We start from the raw sequence: 18,524 nt of genomic DNA, 5'->3' as shown, positions 1-18,524 counted from the left end.
TAGTGTATAAACGGTATTCAAATTGAAAAATTATCAAGTTACAAATACTTGGGAGCTTTAATAAACGAAACTGGAGACCAAAACAATGAATCAAAAAGACGCATTGACAGGGTTACCTTCATAAAGATGAGAAAATTCTTCTGCAACAGAGATATAAGCATCCCACTACGATTAAGAATGTTAAGAGGCTACGTATTTTACACGCTCTTATCCGGAGTAAAGGCCTGTCTCAAATAGAACAACATAAAAAATATTGAAAGTTTCGAGATGTGGTGCTACCGTCAAATGCTGAAGATAAGTTGGGTTGAAAGAGTCACAAACTTTGAAGTATTACGAAGGATAGGAAAAGACCCAGAAATTTTATCAACGATAAAACGAAGAAAACTCGAATATCTGGGTCACCTGATGAGAGTACATAAATACGCATTACTTCAAAATACAATGCAAGGAAAAATAGAAGGAAAACGGAATCCAAGCAAAAGAAGAATGTCATGGTTGCGGAAGTTGAGAGAGTGGTTTGGCTGCACCACTAATGAACTCTTTAGGTTAGCTGTAAACAAGATCAGGATAGCCTTGATGATTTCCAATCTCCGATAGGAGTGGCACAAGAAGAAGGAGAAGATTTTTTTGTTCCGAGACTGTCTAAAAAATCGGGTGTATGAAACAGACCAAAATTTAATTGAAATTAAGGTTACTTAGTTTTCGAATAAATGTTACTTATGTATTTTGTCATGAGGAATGCAAATCTTCAATAAAAACATTAATGTAGGAAACACAGGTTGAACCTCGCAAAATGGACACAAGTCCGGTTTTATTTTTTTTTCTGGTATATCAAGGGGTGCCTAATATGAGACTAACTTTTTCTTGAAAAATTTCGCCCCGGAACCCCCCTTTTCATCCCTTTAAATGGTGTAATTTGTGGTTTTTGCAAAACTTAGCCCTTCTTGTACGTTTTGCAAAAAAATTATTTAATAGTAAAATGAAGAGGACTATATTTCCTACTATTTATTTCCCGACAGTATATGTCTATCACCCACCTTTTAGCGGGGGTAGCGCCCCAAAGTTGACAAATTTTTAAAAAAGATGTTTTAAAAAAATTATTTTTCTTTAACTGTAATGAAAATTAAGAAGAAACCCTGCCGAAATTAATCATAAATAAGTGGCTGATTTTTGGTATAGGCTTCATTTAAGGGCAATTGCAAATTTTTTATTTACAGGGTGTTACATTTTAAAAAACCCTTTTTTATACCATTTGAACCGCTGATGCTAGAGTAAAAAAAGTTTCAGCGATTATTCACGTACTGGTGTCATTTACAAATTTCTATAATGCATCCCCATTTTTTTTCCGGACCCACCCCAAAAAAGGGAGAATTAATAAGGAAAATGATTCATATATCATTTTGTGCACGTTTTTATTACCCATGCATGGATACCAAAAGCGATTTCTTGGTGCAACCCCTGTAGCCAAAAAAAAATAAATAAAGGGGGGGTTGAAAAAACAATTTTTGATTTTTGCCCCATATGGACATATGCTCCATCAATTGGGTTTTATATAAATATATATGATTAATGCAACATTCCTGCGGAAACTACCCCTATCCTTGAAAATAAACTGCACAAACTACCCCTATCCCTTGGAGAGCATGTTTTTACAATTTTCTCTACAAATAAGGTCCTATGCATTTTTTTCGTATAAGCAACCGTTACGGCACAGATGGAAAATAAAAGAACAGATATGGAAAATAAAAGAACACACTGTCTGCTACACATTACGACCCATGCATATTTTATTTTCTTTGCACCCTAAAGCCACAGTGGTGGCCCAAATTCAATTTTTGATTATTTTTTTTTATTAATTCTCCTCTTTTTTGGGGTAGTTATGGGGAAAATATGGGGGTAAATTATACAAATTTGTAAAGAACACCAGTACATGGATAATCGCTGAGAGTTTTTTTACTCTAGCATAGGCGGTTCAGTTGGTATAAAAAGTGGTTTTTTAAAATGTAACACCCTGTAATTAAAAAATTTGCAATTGCCTTAAATGAAACCTACACCAAAAAATCAGCCACTTATTTGTGATTAATTGCCGCAGGATTTCTTCTTAATTTTTATTACAGTTAGGAAAAAATATATTTTTTTAAAACATCTTTTTTAAATTGGGGCTTCACCCCCGCTAAATGGTGGGTGATAGACATATGCTGTCGGGAAAAAAATAGTAGGAATATAGTCCTCTTCATTTTACTATTAAATAAATTTTTTTGCAAAACGTACAGGAAGGGCTACGTTTCGCAAAAACCACAAATTACCCCCTTTAAAGGGATGAAAAGAGGGGTTCCGGGGCGAAATGTTTCAAGAAATTGTTAGTCTCATAATAAGAACCCCTTGATATACAAAAAAAAAATAAAAACGGACTTGTGTCCATTTTGCTAGATTCAACCTCTGTTTCCTACACTAAATGGGGGTTTCTATTTAAGATTTCAAAGTATCTTCCCGCCCCACTCACAAAAAATATTGTTTTTCAGTTTTTCGACTTGATGTAAATCTTCGTCCCTCTTCTTCTTTTAACACACCCTATATATAATAAATATAATATATTATCGGTAGTTACAACTTGCCTGAATCTCTGTCTCCAGCAATGGACTGCAAACTTTGAGCAGACGTCTGAGAGTGACCCATCGAAGACAGAGCCATACTCCACCTCCTATTGGCTTCCTTGCTGTATAACTTTTCCCATGGTGCTGGTTTTCCTTTCTCCATAACTCTAGACGACTTCGGTAACGTTTGGTAAGTTTCTCGAAGAAATGCAGTAATTTCTTGCAGAAGAACACATGCAATAAGACGTAAAGCCATCGGACACGAAGATCCGTACGAATTAATACTGGCTTCGTCCAGAAAATCTTCTTCTTCGTCTTGTATTAAGAGTTCTTTTTGTTTTTGCTCGTCGGCTACCATTGCACTCACTTGTGGGTGTAGAGCTTTGTCTTCGTTCATAAATTCTTCCAGTCTTTGGCCAATTACCTACACAGTATTTGAAATTGACTGTATAATGCGAGAAAATACAAGTATGTTTAAAAATGCAGGCTAAAAGTGAAATATAATACAAAATTAAGAAGTTATAAAAACAAATGTAGAATCAAACCTAATACGTTTTAAGATAGTTAAATGTGAGATCATTAAAAAGGTGGATTTCATAAATAGAATACTACTACTATGTATAGTCCAGAGAAATAAGATATTCCCTTGGCTTCGATCCGGCCAGGCATATTACAATGTTTTGAGTTTATTAACACATTTTTAATGTACACAAAGGAACGTCAAAATCCATCAACAAGAACCGGAAATTATTTATATCTTCAGTTTGAAGTTCATGTTTCATAGCCGATTAAAAAAAGTGACTAATTTCGTTCAGAATAATCATAGGATAGCTTAAGCTTTTCAAATAATATTATAAATAATAGCCTCGACACCGTAAGGTACAAGAGGACGGCTTAAGTAAGTAAATTATAAATAATAATTTTCCCCGGGTAATATAGGGCAGTCAATGAGAGCAAAAACAGGTTATTGCCTCCGAATTCTATCCTACTGCATGGATTTTAATGAAATTTTAGGAATAGCCTGAAAATATCTCCTTATTCAAAGTCTACCCTATGCCGATGTGTGCTTTTGTCTTGGGGGCGGTTACCACCCCTTCTCGGGGGTGGAAAATTTTTTGGTTAAACAACTACGGAAGTTGCTAGAGAACCTAATTCTAAGCAAAAACTGTTCTATATTTTTTTTCGAAAACTCAATAATTTTTTAGTTATTCGTAGTTGAAAATTGGGCATTTTGATTGAAATATAACACCTCTTCAAATGGTTTTTTGCGAATACCTTAAAAACAATGCATCTAACTAAAAAAATTATATAAAACATTTTTGTAGCTCATAAAAAACAAAGAGATTCGTTCCTTCTTCAATCTTCTAGTTATAACACAAAAAGAGATATGGTAGGTAAAAGAGTTTGTTTTTTTGGTGCATGCTCAAATCAGTGTATTCAACTTGAAATAACAGAGAAACGGTCGATTTTAGGTGTATAATGCTACCAATACCTTTTATTGTGCTTGAAAAGTCCTTTCAAATATTAAATGTCGATTACATTCAAACTAAGCGAGATATGCTGCAGAAAATTGATGACTAACGAATTTTAATAAAAAAATTGAGAAATGAATGGTTTTTGAAAAAAATAAGATCAAATTATATATAGAGCGCATATTTAAATTTTCTTAAAAATCTTCCTTTCTCTCCATGTAACTTGAAAATGATAAGAGATACTGTTATAAAAAATAAAATCAAAATGTTTATCTAGAAGAAACCTACATTTTTCTATGGCATCGTTTTTTGGCATCTCTTATCATTTTCGAGTTACATGGAGAAATAGGAAGATTTTTAAGAAAATTTAAAAATGCGCTCAATAATTTGATCGTATTTTTTTCAAAAACCATTCATTTGCATCGTTTTTTGGCATCTCTTATCATTTTCGAGTTACATGGAGAAATAGGAAGATTTTTAAGAAAATTTAAAAATGCGCTCAATAATTTGATCGTATTTTTTTCAAAAACCATTCATTTTAAACCCGCCCAACTTTTTGAACATAAAAAGAACACTATAGTAAAATGTATTGTAGAAGGAAAACGATGCATTTAAATTCTTGTGGATGAGGGGTTAAATATACTTCTCATTTTTTTCTTAAAATGCGTTAGTCATCAAATTTTTAACAGTTTATCTCGCATAGTTTGAATGTAATCGACATTTATTATTGCTTATTTTAAAGGTCTTTTCAAGCACAACAAAAGTTATTGGTAGCATTATACACCTAAAATTGATCGTTTCTCTGTTATTTCAAGTTAAATACACTGATTTGAGCATGGACCAAGAAAACAAGTTTTTTTCACTTACCATTTATCTCTTTTTGTGTTATAACTAGAAGATTCATAAAGAAAAGAATCTATTTGTTATTTTATAAGCTACAAAAATGTTTGATATGGTTTTTTTAGTTAGATGCATAGTTTTTAAGGTATCCGCAAAAAAACCGTTTAAAAAGGTATTATGTTTCAATGAAAATGGCCAATTTTCAACCAGGAATAACTCAAAAAGTATTGAGTTTTCGAAAAAAAAATTATAGAACAGTTTTTGCTTAGTATTAGGTTCTCTAGCAACTTTCGTAGATATTTAAGCAAAAAAATTTCCACCCCCGAGAAGTGGTGGGAACCGCTCCCAAGACAAAAGCACACATCGGCATAGGGTAGACTTTGTTTCTTGGGCTGTTCCCTACTTACTGTAAAAATATCACGTAAATCGATATAGTAGGATGGAATTCGGAGCCATATACCCTCATTGACTGCCCTAATAGCCAATAATTACGAAGGAGAAAATATAGACGAGGATTTCTGTGTTAGGCACTATGGCCAATTCTTAGATGGTTAATAATAACTTTGCTTTTCTGTTAGAAGGATTATCCAGGAAACAGACATATTTGTAAATGAGCTCCATAAAACTCAAAAAACTTGTCAAATTCCTGGCCAGGTCAAAATTCCCAACATTGTACTTTTTACCCTATTTCTCTGGACTACTACTTCTATTAATGTTTATTCAAGAAATGTAAAGCTCTACTTCTATCAAATATTAAAAAGGACAATAAGATAGTCGCTTTTTCTGCTTAATCGTTAATAAAAAACCATCACGCAGTAAAAATTCGATACACTTGAGGTGGTACGTATTTTCCATTGATTTCCCCCAAATATTCCAGTTAAAAAATAGCACACAGTAATTTTTGAATTTTTCAAATACTTTTTTGGCCTCGTTTCCACGAAAAAGTTGTACTTATTTGTATACAACATATTTAGAGCTTTATATTTGATGAATACACTAATATAAAATTAATTAATTTACGATTTCAGCTATATATAGCATAGATCAGATAAATACACATCGAAGAATACTGCATGCCATCTACAGACGAAGACCAAACTCTACAACAGACTTGTTAAATACAAAAGTATTACTTAAAAACAATCTATCTTAATGGATGCCACTATAGTATGCGGTCTATCCCTAGAATGCGGTCTACATGTGCATATTAAAAAAATAATAATCTGATATATGCGTTTTATTCACTTTGTAAATATTTCTTTGTCATAACTGTAATATAATACAGGTTATATAATACACCGCATCGCTCAGTAGAACGCAAACTGTAGCAGAAACGCGATGGTAGACCGCATACTATAGTGGCACCTCTTAATGTTGTCGCTGTTACCTCTGCCCATTGATAAAACATTTTTCCAGCTGCCCTTTGCATAATATGCGATCTTCTGAGACCGGTGGTACTGTTTCCTCGGGCCGGAAGCGGTCCGGATGGTCTATAAACCGGTAGGTTATACTTCATCCAAGAGGGCCATTGGTTTTTGTTACAACAGTGGACGAAATATGCGCATTCAAGTAGAAGAGTTGCCCTTGCGATTACTGTTGCGTGGGGCTGAAATTTAAAACATAATTTACAATAAGGAAATCCAAGAGTAACGGAAAATTGTCCAGGGACCGATTTAAGCTAATTTCATAGTTTATTGTCGCAATATCTGCTGACGTTAATTTACAATAAGACAATTCAAATAGAATATCGGAAAATTCTTAGATAGTCCAGGGGCCGATTTAAGCTCATTTCACAGTTTATTGCGGCAATATCTGCTGACATAAATTTATAGTTCTGTGATAGAGAACCCTCCTTGTAGCTGTATTCCGAATACGTTTTAGGAAAAAACACAAGCCCACTCCTAGAACTCCCAGGTTTACAGAAACTGAACTTTTAACTTTCAAAGAAAGAATAAACCCAGTGTTAACTGAGACAAGTACTACCCCCATAGATGATATCGAGACTTTCTAGGGAGGTTTTAAAAGAGATATATTAGATACAGCTAAGCAAAGTCGCCAACCCATAAAAAACAACAGTCGTAAACCATGGATCAGTGACCAAACATGGAAAATTATAGAACAAAGAAAGCAACTTAAAGTTGGCAGTTTTGATTTAAACGACTAGGTATCGAAGCTTATCAAGAGAAATCCAAAGAAATTGCCGGAAAGATAAAGACAAATATGTGTCTAACATTTGCCAGGAAGTAGAAATCCACTTACATAGAAATGAAACAAGAGATCTCTTTCAGAAAGTAAAGTTACTGGCTCGGGAATTCAAATCCAGAAATTACGATATAGAGGATGAGACAGGTAATATGGTAAGCGATATGGATGCTGTTCTGGAGACTTGGAAGAAATACTGCACAGAACTCTATAAAGCTGAAACTTCTAGCATTAATCATATAACAGCACTGCAAGTCTCAACAACAACCCTAGAATCAGATATTCTAAGGTCTGGAAGCCGATGTAGCCATAAAATTCCTTAAAAGAAATAATTCACCTGGTTGCGATGACATCACGGCAGAACTTTTACAGAACATGGGTGAACATGGTCTCCAATTAATGTGGAGACTGTGCAATCATGTATGGAGAATCGGCAAATGGCCCAGTGATTGGTGTACCGCACTATTTACTCCCATTCATAAGAAAGGCGTAACCACAAAATGTAGTAACTACCGAACCATTTCACTAATTTCAGACCCAAGTAAAATTCTGTTGAGAATCAAGTGTCGCATGCAGACATAGACCTGGATAGACAAATACCACAACAGTCAGGCTTCGTGAAGGGTAAAGGCACAAGGGAGCAAATTCTTAATATGCGACAACTCATTATTGAGAAAGCACGAGAATTCAAAATTCCGATGATCATCTGCTTTCTGGATTATCAGAAGGCATTTGACTGTGTAAACTGGACAGTTTTGTGGAAAGTTCTACATGAGATGGGGATTCCTGATCATCTGTCAGCTCTGGTGAAAAGCCTATATGAGAAGAGTGAAACCAGAATAAGAATTAAAAACCATAAGTCCGATGCTTTTAAAATAGGTAGAGGAGTCCGACAAGGATGTATTCTATCTCCAAGTCTTTTTAATTTCTATGGGGAGTATATAATGAGAAAAGCACTCGACAAATGGAATGGTGGTATTTCTATCGCAGGAAAGAAGATCTCAAATCTCAGACATGTAGATGATACAACATTAATAACTGCATCCCAAGAAGAAATGTCCAGCCTGCTGCAGCTAGTGGAAGCCGAAAGCAATAGATGTGGTCTCAAGATCAATAAACAAAAAACAAAAATTATGATAGTAGATTATTCAAATTCACTTCAGACAACAGGAGCCTTGGACCAGTTTGAAGTGGTTAACGAGTTCAATTATCTAGGATCCTACATCAGTAATACAGGATCTTGTGAAACAGAAATACGTAGGAGAATAGGCATTGCCAAAAACGCTATGAGTCGATTATCGAAAATCTGCCTTAATTTTTTCCATATTTAATTACGGATCCGAAACATGGACAATAAAATCGGACGACAGAAAAAGGATTGACGCCTTTGAAATGTGGTGCTGGAGAAGAATGCTTCGGATCTCATGGACGGAACACAGAACAAATCACTCAATCTTCCAAGAGCTCAATATTCAGACTCGACTTTCCTCTATTTGCCCCTCCATCGTCTTAAAATTTTTCGGCCATATTGCAAGAAGAAGTGATGATAATCTTAAGAGATTTATAATTTCGGGAAACGTTGAAAGGCGCAGAAGTAGAGGTCGCTCACCTACTTGATGGACGGATCAAGTACATGTGGAGAAAAGTGGACAAAGCTAGTGGAAAAACATTATCTGAATCCATGAGGGAAGCTCAGGACAGAAGCCGATGGAAAGAGATAGTTGCTCGTATTATAGGGAATCACGACACTCAGCAATGAGGAAACGATTGAGGAGGAGGATAGAGAACCCGCAATTAAAGCGGTAAGTTGAAATTCTCTGTCACTCTCGTTAAAACATCAAATATAGAAAGATCTTCCTAGAGTACTTCCTGTGGAGGCTGGTATACAGTTTATGTACCCAACAACGTGTCACCATCTGAACAGAAAAATCTGAAAGCTTTAGACGTGAAGAATTGGATAGAGATTGCTCAAGACAAAGGAGAGTGGAGGCATGTTGTCGAGTCGGCTAAAACCCACGAATGGTTGTAACTCCACGGAGTAAGTAAAATGATGTTCCCGAATCTGAGCAACGGGGTCTTAGTATATTCTCTTTTTAGTCATCGTGACTTTTCGATAGTTCGATAGAGATAAATTACAGATGTGTAGACCAACAAAACAATAACTTTAACGTTAAGAGCATTTATAAATATTTTACTTGCCAAATCTAAAACGGAAGCCAACAAATGAGCATCGGGAACTGCACACGTTTCTAACAGAAAGGATAATCTACAAACGCTCTGATAGACTGTGCTCATAGACACCGATATTATCCAAAAAAAAACAACTCCTGTACACCAACAACGGCATCATTCAACACTAGGTTCAGATTATGGGATGCACAATGAACATAGGAAGCTGTTTTTTCAATGTCAGTTATACGCCTTTGTACGCCTGAATATACACCACTCATAATTCCTTGCCCCACCATACCCCTTTCCTCTGCAGTTTTGTACGGAAAGGTATAGTCCTGTCGCCAGGGGGGGTACAACGGCCTCCTGTATTCAGATGGACTTACCCAAGTTTTTATTACGTATTTTGGCCCGTAGAACACGAATTTTTTGGGTAACAGTTGATCCGGATGTCGATAAGATTGTTATAAACAAAGAAGTTGAGGAATTACATAACAGCGATTTCTCGCAAAACAATGTTTTTGTATTTTTTGGGCCATTATAACCAAAAAATGTTCCTACAAGTTTTTTCGTAGGATGCATAGTTTTCGAGATAAACGCGGTTGAACTTTCAAAAAATCGAAAAATTGCAATTTTTGAACCCGAATAACTTTTGATTAAAAAATAAAATAGCAATTCTGCTTACCGCATTTGAAAGTTTAAGTCAAATTCTATCGGTTTCGAATATATACATTACTAAAAATTTATGTGTTTATTGCTAAAAAAAGCTATAAACACATAGTGTTTCCCGTGCCTAATACATGCGTTTACATGCATGCTACGTAGAAATAGCCTCGCTTGCACTTGTACCTACTCTACCTACTCGTTCGATTTTAAATGAGAAATCATTGAAAACATCACTCCAGCACTAGGTGTTTATACTTTTGTTTAACAATAAAATAATAAATTTTTAGCAATGCAAATAACTAAAACCGATATACTTTGACTTGAACTTTCAAATGCGGTAAGCAGAATTGCTATTTTATTTTTTAATCAAAAGTTATTCGGGTACAAAAATTGCAATTTTTCGATTTTTTGAAAGTTCCACCGCGTTTATCTCGAAAACTATGCATCCTACGAACAAATTTGTAGGAACACTTTTTGGTTAGAATGGCCCAAAAAATACAAAAACATGTTTTGTTTTGCGAGAAATCGCTGTTATGTAATTCCTCAACTTCTTTGTTTATAACAATCTTATCGCCATCCGGATCAACTGTTACCCAAAAAATTCGGGTTCTACGGGTCAAAATACATAAAAAAAACTTGGGTAAGTCCATCTGAATACAGGAGGCCGTTGTACCCCCCCTGGCGACAGGACTAGTACTTTGATTGTATAAATTTTAAAATTTCATTTACAAGACCTTCTGCGCTTTGGTCTAACATGAGAATAAATCACAAAAAACTTTTAACAACTTCTGCTTTAGAAGATAAATTATTTTCATCACAAGTTACATACCGGAAAATAAAATTAAGCTGATCGTGTTTCGAAATATCTTGAGTGGTATCAAGAATTATTGAATAAAAATAATTTTTTTAATTAAATTAATCAATTTGTTTTCAGTTTCTTGGGCCAGCAAATTTATAACTTCGTTTTGTATTTGGTGGCTCAAGTAATTTTTTTCAGTTATTGTTTTTATCGATTAATTTAGCTAAAACAGGATCATTTTTATCTAGTAAAAGAACCACCGACAAAAAATTACTCTTTGGGATTCACTTTTGTCATCTAAACTACCAACATGTCCACGAAAGTACGAAACGCTAAATTGCACCCGAAAAGAGTTAGAGTTACGTCAATTACCCGCTTGCACCTGCTGAGCAGGTGCTCAGTGAGTTAAATATTACTCACATTAACATTGAGATTCTGAACGTAGAGCCTGAAGGCACAAACAAAAAATTTTAATGTGGCTGTTAATGTGTTAAGCTTAAAGGCTTTAAGGGGCCCCTCCTAAAGTCGGGGCTCCTTCGCCTTGCGGGCCCTGCGGGCCTGTCAGCTACGCCACTCTTACCCAGTCGCTCCTCTTTTTGTCTGATAGTCGAATACCTAATAAATAGTAAACGAAAGCATAAAAAAGTATGTTTTAATGATCTTTATAGACGTGTCTGGGGCTTTTGACAATCTTTGGTGGCCGTCATTCTTTGAAAGACTTCGAAGAATGAGATGTCCAAAGAATCTGTACGGAAGTCTCAGAAACTACTGTCAAGACCGATATGCAAGCCTAAGCTGTCCAACAGGAAAAAAGACAAAACATATCACAAAAGGATGTCCACAAGGATCAGTTTGTGGACCTATGTTCTGGGATGTAATGCTAGAGGAACTGTTGGAACAATTGACTATAGATCCTGAAGTGCTTGGAAGCATAGCATATGCAGATGATTTGTTGTTGATCATAGATGCAAACTCAAGAAGAGAATTAGAAAATAAATCAAATGAAGTATTAATAAGAGTAAATGATTGGATGAATAAAGTAAAATTAACAATATCAGATTCAAAAACAACATATAGTTTAATAAAAGGAAATTTAGAAAGAGATCCAATTATAAAAATTAGAGGGAAAACAATAAAAAGAAAAATGGAAACAAGATATTTAGGTATTATAATAGACGAACAAAAATTATTTACAAAACACATGAATTGTGTCTGTGAAAAGGCAACAAAGATCATGCATAGCATTGCTAGTCTAGCACAGAAGGAATATAGAATTTCGTTCCGACAGATGAGAATATACCTAAGTACAATACTTCCATCAATTGTAGGGTACGGTTCAAGTATATGGGCACATAGATTAATAAATAAAAAAAAAACGCAGAAAAATTAAATAGAGCTCAGAGAGGATTTCTTGTAAGAATGACGGGAGCATTTGGAACAACTGCAACACAGGCACTCACAGTTTTAACTGGAGTAATGCCAATGCATTTAGAAACACAAAAAAGAGCATGTAATTATTGGCTAAAAAAAGAAAAATATGAAAAAATAATACAAATAATAGGATTAGATATAAGAAATAAAAGAGAATTAAAAGAAATAATAAATAGAAAAAGACAAAATGAATGGGAAAATTCAACAAAATCTAGACGTTTATACAATTTTATACCAATATTAGAAAACATTCCAAATTATTTTAATCCAAAACAAGGTTTAATACACTTTTTAACAGGACATGGACCGTACCCAACATATTTGGAAAGATTTAACTTAAAAGATGATGCATATTGTGAATGTGGAGAACTAAGTACACCAGAACATATAGTGTTACATTGTGAAAATACTATAGAAAATGAAGAACATAGAGAAATGACAAGAAGATTAGAAAGAATTGAAATAAGAGATATATTACAAAATGAAGAATATTTTGAAATATTAAACAATCTCACACAAATAATCTAAAAAACAACAAGAAATCTATAATAATAGAAGAAGACAACCAATAATCCAACCCTGATGAAGTTGAGTAAGATAAAGTTAAAATAAATAAAATAAAATATAAATTCAAAAATAGATATTTACAATTATAATAATAATAATTCAATATAAAATAAATAGATAAAAATAATAATTCAATACATAATTCATAAAAAAAAACTACCAACTCTCTTCTGAAAATAGAGGGACTGTCTTTACAACTTAGAAGGGAGTTGATAGTACCAAAAATATTTTAAATTGTTTATTTAAATTTGTTTGTTATACGTAATTAATAGATTATGGCAAATTGTTATTGTAAAAATAGATTTAATAGTTGAGTAAAAAATGTAAAAATATAAAAAAAAAATATCTGTAATCCCATCAGGAAAAAACGACCTGGATTAGTTACTAGAGGCCAGGTCATATGTATAAATAATAAATAAATAAAAAAAAAAGTCGAATACCTAATATTGCCCTTTCTATTGCTCTTTTTGTTGTGGCTAAGTTATTCATATTTATCTTGGTTAGGGTCCAGGTTTGACATCCATATGTCATTATCTGGAAGGATGTACTGGTTAAACACTTTGCTCCTCAAGTATTGAGGCATTTTGCATTTTAAAATCCAACTAAGTTTTCCAAATCCAGCCCATGCTAGTCTTGCTCTCCTAGTAATTTGTGAACTTTGGTTCTCTTTGTCAAAGGGTGAAAACCTAGGACTTTCTAAGTCCAATTGTTTGTAAGAATAACTTTCCATTTTGAATGAGGATTTGGGAGTCCATTTTTGTATGTCATTAGTTGACATTCTCTCTTTTAAAAGAATGTCAAATTGCTTGTTTTTGATTGTCTTCGACAGTACTTCAAATATTGGGAGAATTTTCTATTAACTAGCTCTGCACAGCGGACCGTTGAAGTTAAAGCTTTCATTGTTAATCCAAAATAGTCCCAAATTTGTGAGATATACTGTAATTTGTGATGATAATGTACTCTTATTGTCTAGTGTACGCCTATGTATTCAACAGTAAATACTCTTATACTGTGCCAGTATAAAATAACGGACAGATATTTATTAGTGGTGATTCTCGGTGTGTTGAACGGAGAATAACTACCTATCCATCGGAACAGGTGAGGTGACCGTGTTCCAAAGCCTGTCGATCTGGCGAGTTGAACGCAATCGGTAAATCCTCCTCCTATCTAACGACTACAATTATTCATGTATCATAATATAGTCACACCAACCTTCTAGGGGTCTACGAAAGCAGTTTATGTAGAACGTATATTTAAATAACGAAATAACTTTTCATTTTTTGTTTGTTTAGAGCATTTCGTGAATTATTATTATTTTCCAGAAATGTTCTACTTACCAAATCTAAAACAGAAGCCAACAAATGTGCATCGGGAACTGATCCCGGGGGACACGTTTCTAATAGAAAGGATAATCTACAAACGCCCTGATAGACCGTGCTCGTAGACACCAATTTCCTTTCCTTCAAAACTACAAATTCAGACTCTCTAGAATTATCGCCGAATTCCATCGAGTTTTTCCTACTGTAATCTACAAAATAAATATTTTTTATGTTTGTAGATTTTTTAAAATTCGTTCGCCTACATCCTCCAGCAGACTCTTCTTGGCTGCCATCTTTTTTCTTTCCTTTCTTCAGCACGAATTTGAATTTGTCTTCCATTCGTCGCTTGGCCTTTTGTATGCTCTGGCTAACATTGCTACAATAAAGGTTTACTGAAATATACTGAGGACCACAAAAAATGCAACACTTTGTATAAAGTTATTTATTTGGATCAAAAGTATTCCTTTGTGTGTATTATCTAAAAATATATTGTAATATTTTTTACTTTTTTAGTTATTATATTTTTAACCTTGTATTTTAATTGAGCTTTAGCGAGTAGGTACCACTCCATGATCCTGATAAAGGGCAGACTTACAGGAGCCCACACTCCCTACTTAAAGGAAACCAGGCCCAAACCTCAGTATTATCCGACGTAAATCCCAATATTCCTTCCCTATAACCCCCTCACACTTGCCAAATCGTCGTTTTAAAAAGACAGGATCTGGTCCCCAGGTAGTTGCTCAATCCCACACCTCTAAGGAGGTCAGCATCATGCAATCTGGGGGAGGCAATAACTCGTTGAAACACCGAAAGCAACATATTTTTATTGCTAGTTTCAATGCCATAACCCTCAAAGTACCAGAAAGATTGGATGAACTGGAAGAAGAACTAACTAGGATCAAGTGGGATATTCTTGGTCTAAGTGAAACCAGGATACCAGGAGAACAATGTACAATACTACATTCTGAACACGTGTTCTATCAATTATACAGGGTGGGTCACCACTAACGGGACGCAAGATTACAGCGAAATGGTAAAAGATTTAAAAAAAAAATTAAATTAATAGTTTGTAAGTTGATAAAAGCTACATTTTAAAATTATTTTGAAATATACAGGGTGTCCCAATAAATGGCGGCGTATCAATGTTATATTTATTCTTATGGAACATTCTATATTTTAATGCATTTTTTAATTGCCCGCAAAAAATTAGGTATAGTTTCATAAGGCTTCCTTATACCTATGTACAGAGTGTTCTGAGTTATGTTGACTTTTCTTAAAATGTAGAGTTTTAAAAAAATACTTATTCTTAAGTTATTTATAAAACTATAAAAAAAATTACTCTTATATCTAAATAGTTGGATATTGGTTGAATGTACTCCATGATTGATTATTACACATTTATTTACAGGGTGTTCAAAATTTACAGATCCATGTGTCCTATGATGCTTTTTTTTAAATAGAACACCATGCATATTAGTAAATAATTATACTAAACAAATTTACCTCCTTCGAATGGTATATGGATGTCTTATACCTAGATCTCATAGTCTTTGCGTAATTTACAATTATTTAAATTCTTAATCTGTAAATCGATTTTAAAACAAAAGATGTAGTTAATTAATGCCACTGTATCACATTGTCATTTTACGACAGTACGGTCTGGTAATTATCATATAATTAATGTATTCCATGATTGATTATTATCCATTTATTTACAGGGTGTTCAAAATTTACAGTTTCATTATTGGATTATTCAATGTGTTATATGATGCTTATTTTAAATAGAACACCCTATGGCGTATATTAATAAATTATTATACTAAACACAGGTTCCTCTTTCGAATGGTATATGGATGTTCTATAACTAGGAGTCATTATAGTTTTTGCGTAATTTACAATTTTCTTTACAAACGGTAAATCGATTTTAAAAATATTTATTTTAGAGTCACTCTCGATTTTTAAACCCATCATCTTGGCATAGTTGGTATAAACGAGTGTAGTTGTAAATAAAAATGTATACTTTTAGTAGCTGATTTAAAAAATAAATTTTTTCGTTTTTGAAAATAATTAAATACATAACGAAACAAAGAATTTTATTAAAACAAATACATAAATAATACAAAATGAACCACAACTTACTATAAGTAAAAAATTATCAGTTATGTAATAGATGTTCAAAATGTTTACTTTCTTGTGCAATACAACAAGCGATTTTATCTTCAAATGATTTGCTTACATTATTTAACATAAATATGTGGTGTTATAGACGCAAAAGCGTTCAAAATTCTTAATTTCATATCATCTGGAGTAGTAGCAAGTGTAGCATATTATATGTACAATATTTTTAATATAACCCCATTTAAAAAATACATCTTTGTCAATCTTGGTGACCTGGGTGGCTTTCGTAGATTGTTCATTTTTAGGAACAATTAAATTTAAATATTATACACGGATGTTTATATTTTTGATAATTACCAGACCATAATGTCATAAAATGACAATGTCATACAATGGCATTAATTAACTACCTACATATTTTGTTTTAAAATCGATTTACAGATTAAGAATTTAAATAATTGCAAATTACGCAAAAACTATGAGACCTATGTATAGGACATCCATACACCATTCGAAAGAGGAAAATCTGTTTAGTATAATTATTTATTAATATACATGTTGTTCCACTTAAAATAAGCATAATATGGCATATTGAATAATCCAGTAATGAAACTGTAAATTTTGAACACTATGTAAATAAATTCCTAATAATCAATAATATAATACATCCAACCAGTATCCAGCTATTTAAATGTAAAAGTAATTTTTTTATAGTTTCTTAAATAACTTGAGAACAAGCCTTATTTTAAAACTTTAAATTTTAAAAAAAGTCAACACAACTCTCTGTACATGGGTATAGGGAAGCCTCGTAAAACTATACCTTATTTTTTAAGGACAATTAAAAAATGCAATAAAATACAAGGTGTTCCATAAAAAAATATAACTTCGATACGACGCCATTTATTGGGACTCCCTGTATATTTTAAAATAATTTTAAATTGTAGCTTTTATCAACTTACAACATATTAATTTAAAAAAATTTACAAATCTTTTACCATTTTGCTGTAATCTTCCGTCCCGTTAGTGGTGGCTCACCCTGTATACAGGCTATAATACACATGTCGCCGATGTAGCACTATTGGTCCATAAAAGACTCAAACATATGGTCAAAAAATCAATTGCAATCTCGGAGGGGGTCATATACACCGTCCTTAAACTGTATCAAAAAGGTACAGCACCCAAATAGTGCAAGTATACGCTCCCACTAGCCAACCAACAGATGAAGAAATAGAAAAATTCTATGAAGACATTTATAAAGCAATGACAGAAAGAGCTCTTTTCAAAATAATCATGGGAGCCTTTAACGCCAAAGTAGGAAAGTACAACACCGACAACATACCAAATAGAGTAATACATGGGACATGGGCCAGAAACTATGAACGAAATAAGGGAACGTTTACTAACACAGGAGCAAAATCTATTTCGTATGAATACATTTTTAATAAACAGGATAATAGAAGGTGGACCTGGATAAGCCCAGACGGGAGAACCAAAAACGAAATCAATTATTATATTTTAGCCAACCAGAAACATATGGTAAAGAATGTATCGATATTCAATAGATTCAGTCTCGGAAGTGACCATAGTCACGGATTAGTAAGAACAAAATAGTCATCAATAAAAAATTAAAAAGAAACAAATTAATCTTGGAAAAAAAATCCCAACAACTAAAGAACTTATGCAAAACAGTACCAATTACCAGAAACATCTTGAGTCTATCCTAAAGTTAATAGAACAATAATTAAAAGAAAAAAACATAAATGATTTGAAAGAAACGATAAGAAAGAGTATAATCACTGCGATCAAAAAACCCATACGACGCCGAAACCGAAAAATAATAAATTAAAAACAGAAACACAACACATGATTAATAGACCGGGCAGTATCATCTACCCTCGCTAGCAAAATTATTCCGATTCGATTTTTTTTTCACAAACTTACTCAAAAAGAGGTTCTTATAAACTTATAATATATCCACAGGGTGCCGGGTAGTGCCGTGGTCGAAAAATTGTTTAAACATTTTTTTTAAACAAATTCACAAAAATAATTTGTTCATTTCGAACAATGTTTTTTAGATAATTTGGGTCATTCTGAGTAAAAACGGTCCCTTGCCATTTTTCTGTAAAATTGATTGTTGTCGAGTTATATGCGATTAAAAATTTGAAAAATGCAAAAATGTCCATTTTCAAGGCTTAAAACTCGATTAAAAATTATTATTATGAAATTAAAAAAATGACCAAATCAAGTTTCAAACCCCTTCTTCAAGGTTCTGAAGAGATTTTTGGCTTTATTTTATCACAAAGCTGCTATTTTTAATTATTAACAATTAGCGCTACACTCCAGGTTG

General features: G+C 33.3%; 1 protein-coding gene across 15 annotated transcripts in view; it reads right to left on the bottom strand.

The window, feature by feature from the left end:
- The window catches only part of LOC114335908 (protein unc-80 homolog), a 180,207-nt gene that overhangs the window by 59,905 nt on the left and 101,778 nt on the right, over positions 1–18,524 (bottom strand). For 12 of the 15 annotated variants that reach the window (XR_007699013.1, XM_050654754.1, XM_050654762.1 and 9 more), the window contains 3 exons: positions 14,078–14,435; positions 6,294–6,512; positions 2,616–3,018 (listed from right to left, as the gene is read on the bottom strand). Coding sequence is in view for 14 of the 15 variants with exons in the window: in XM_050654754.1 (XP_050510711.1) it covers positions 2,616–3,018; positions 6,294–6,512; positions 14,078–14,435 (980 nt within the window). In the remaining variant the exon portion in view is untranslated. The remainder of the gene's footprint in view (positions 1–2,615; positions 3,019–6,293; positions 6,513–14,077; positions 14,436–18,524) is intronic. The other 3 variants (XM_050654759.1, XM_050654766.1, XM_050654765.1) reach the window with 1 other exon arrangement.

Source organism: Diabrotica virgifera, chromosome 6, assembly GCF_917563875.1.
Source record: "Diabrotica virgifera virgifera chromosome 6, PGI_DIABVI_V3a".
In the NCBI taxonomy this organism is placed as follows: domain Eukaryota; kingdom Metazoa; phylum Arthropoda; class Insecta; order Coleoptera; family Chrysomelidae; genus Diabrotica; species Diabrotica virgifera.
Note: the sequence above shows the minus strand (reverse complement) of the source record. Positions and strands in the feature narration are given on the sequence as shown.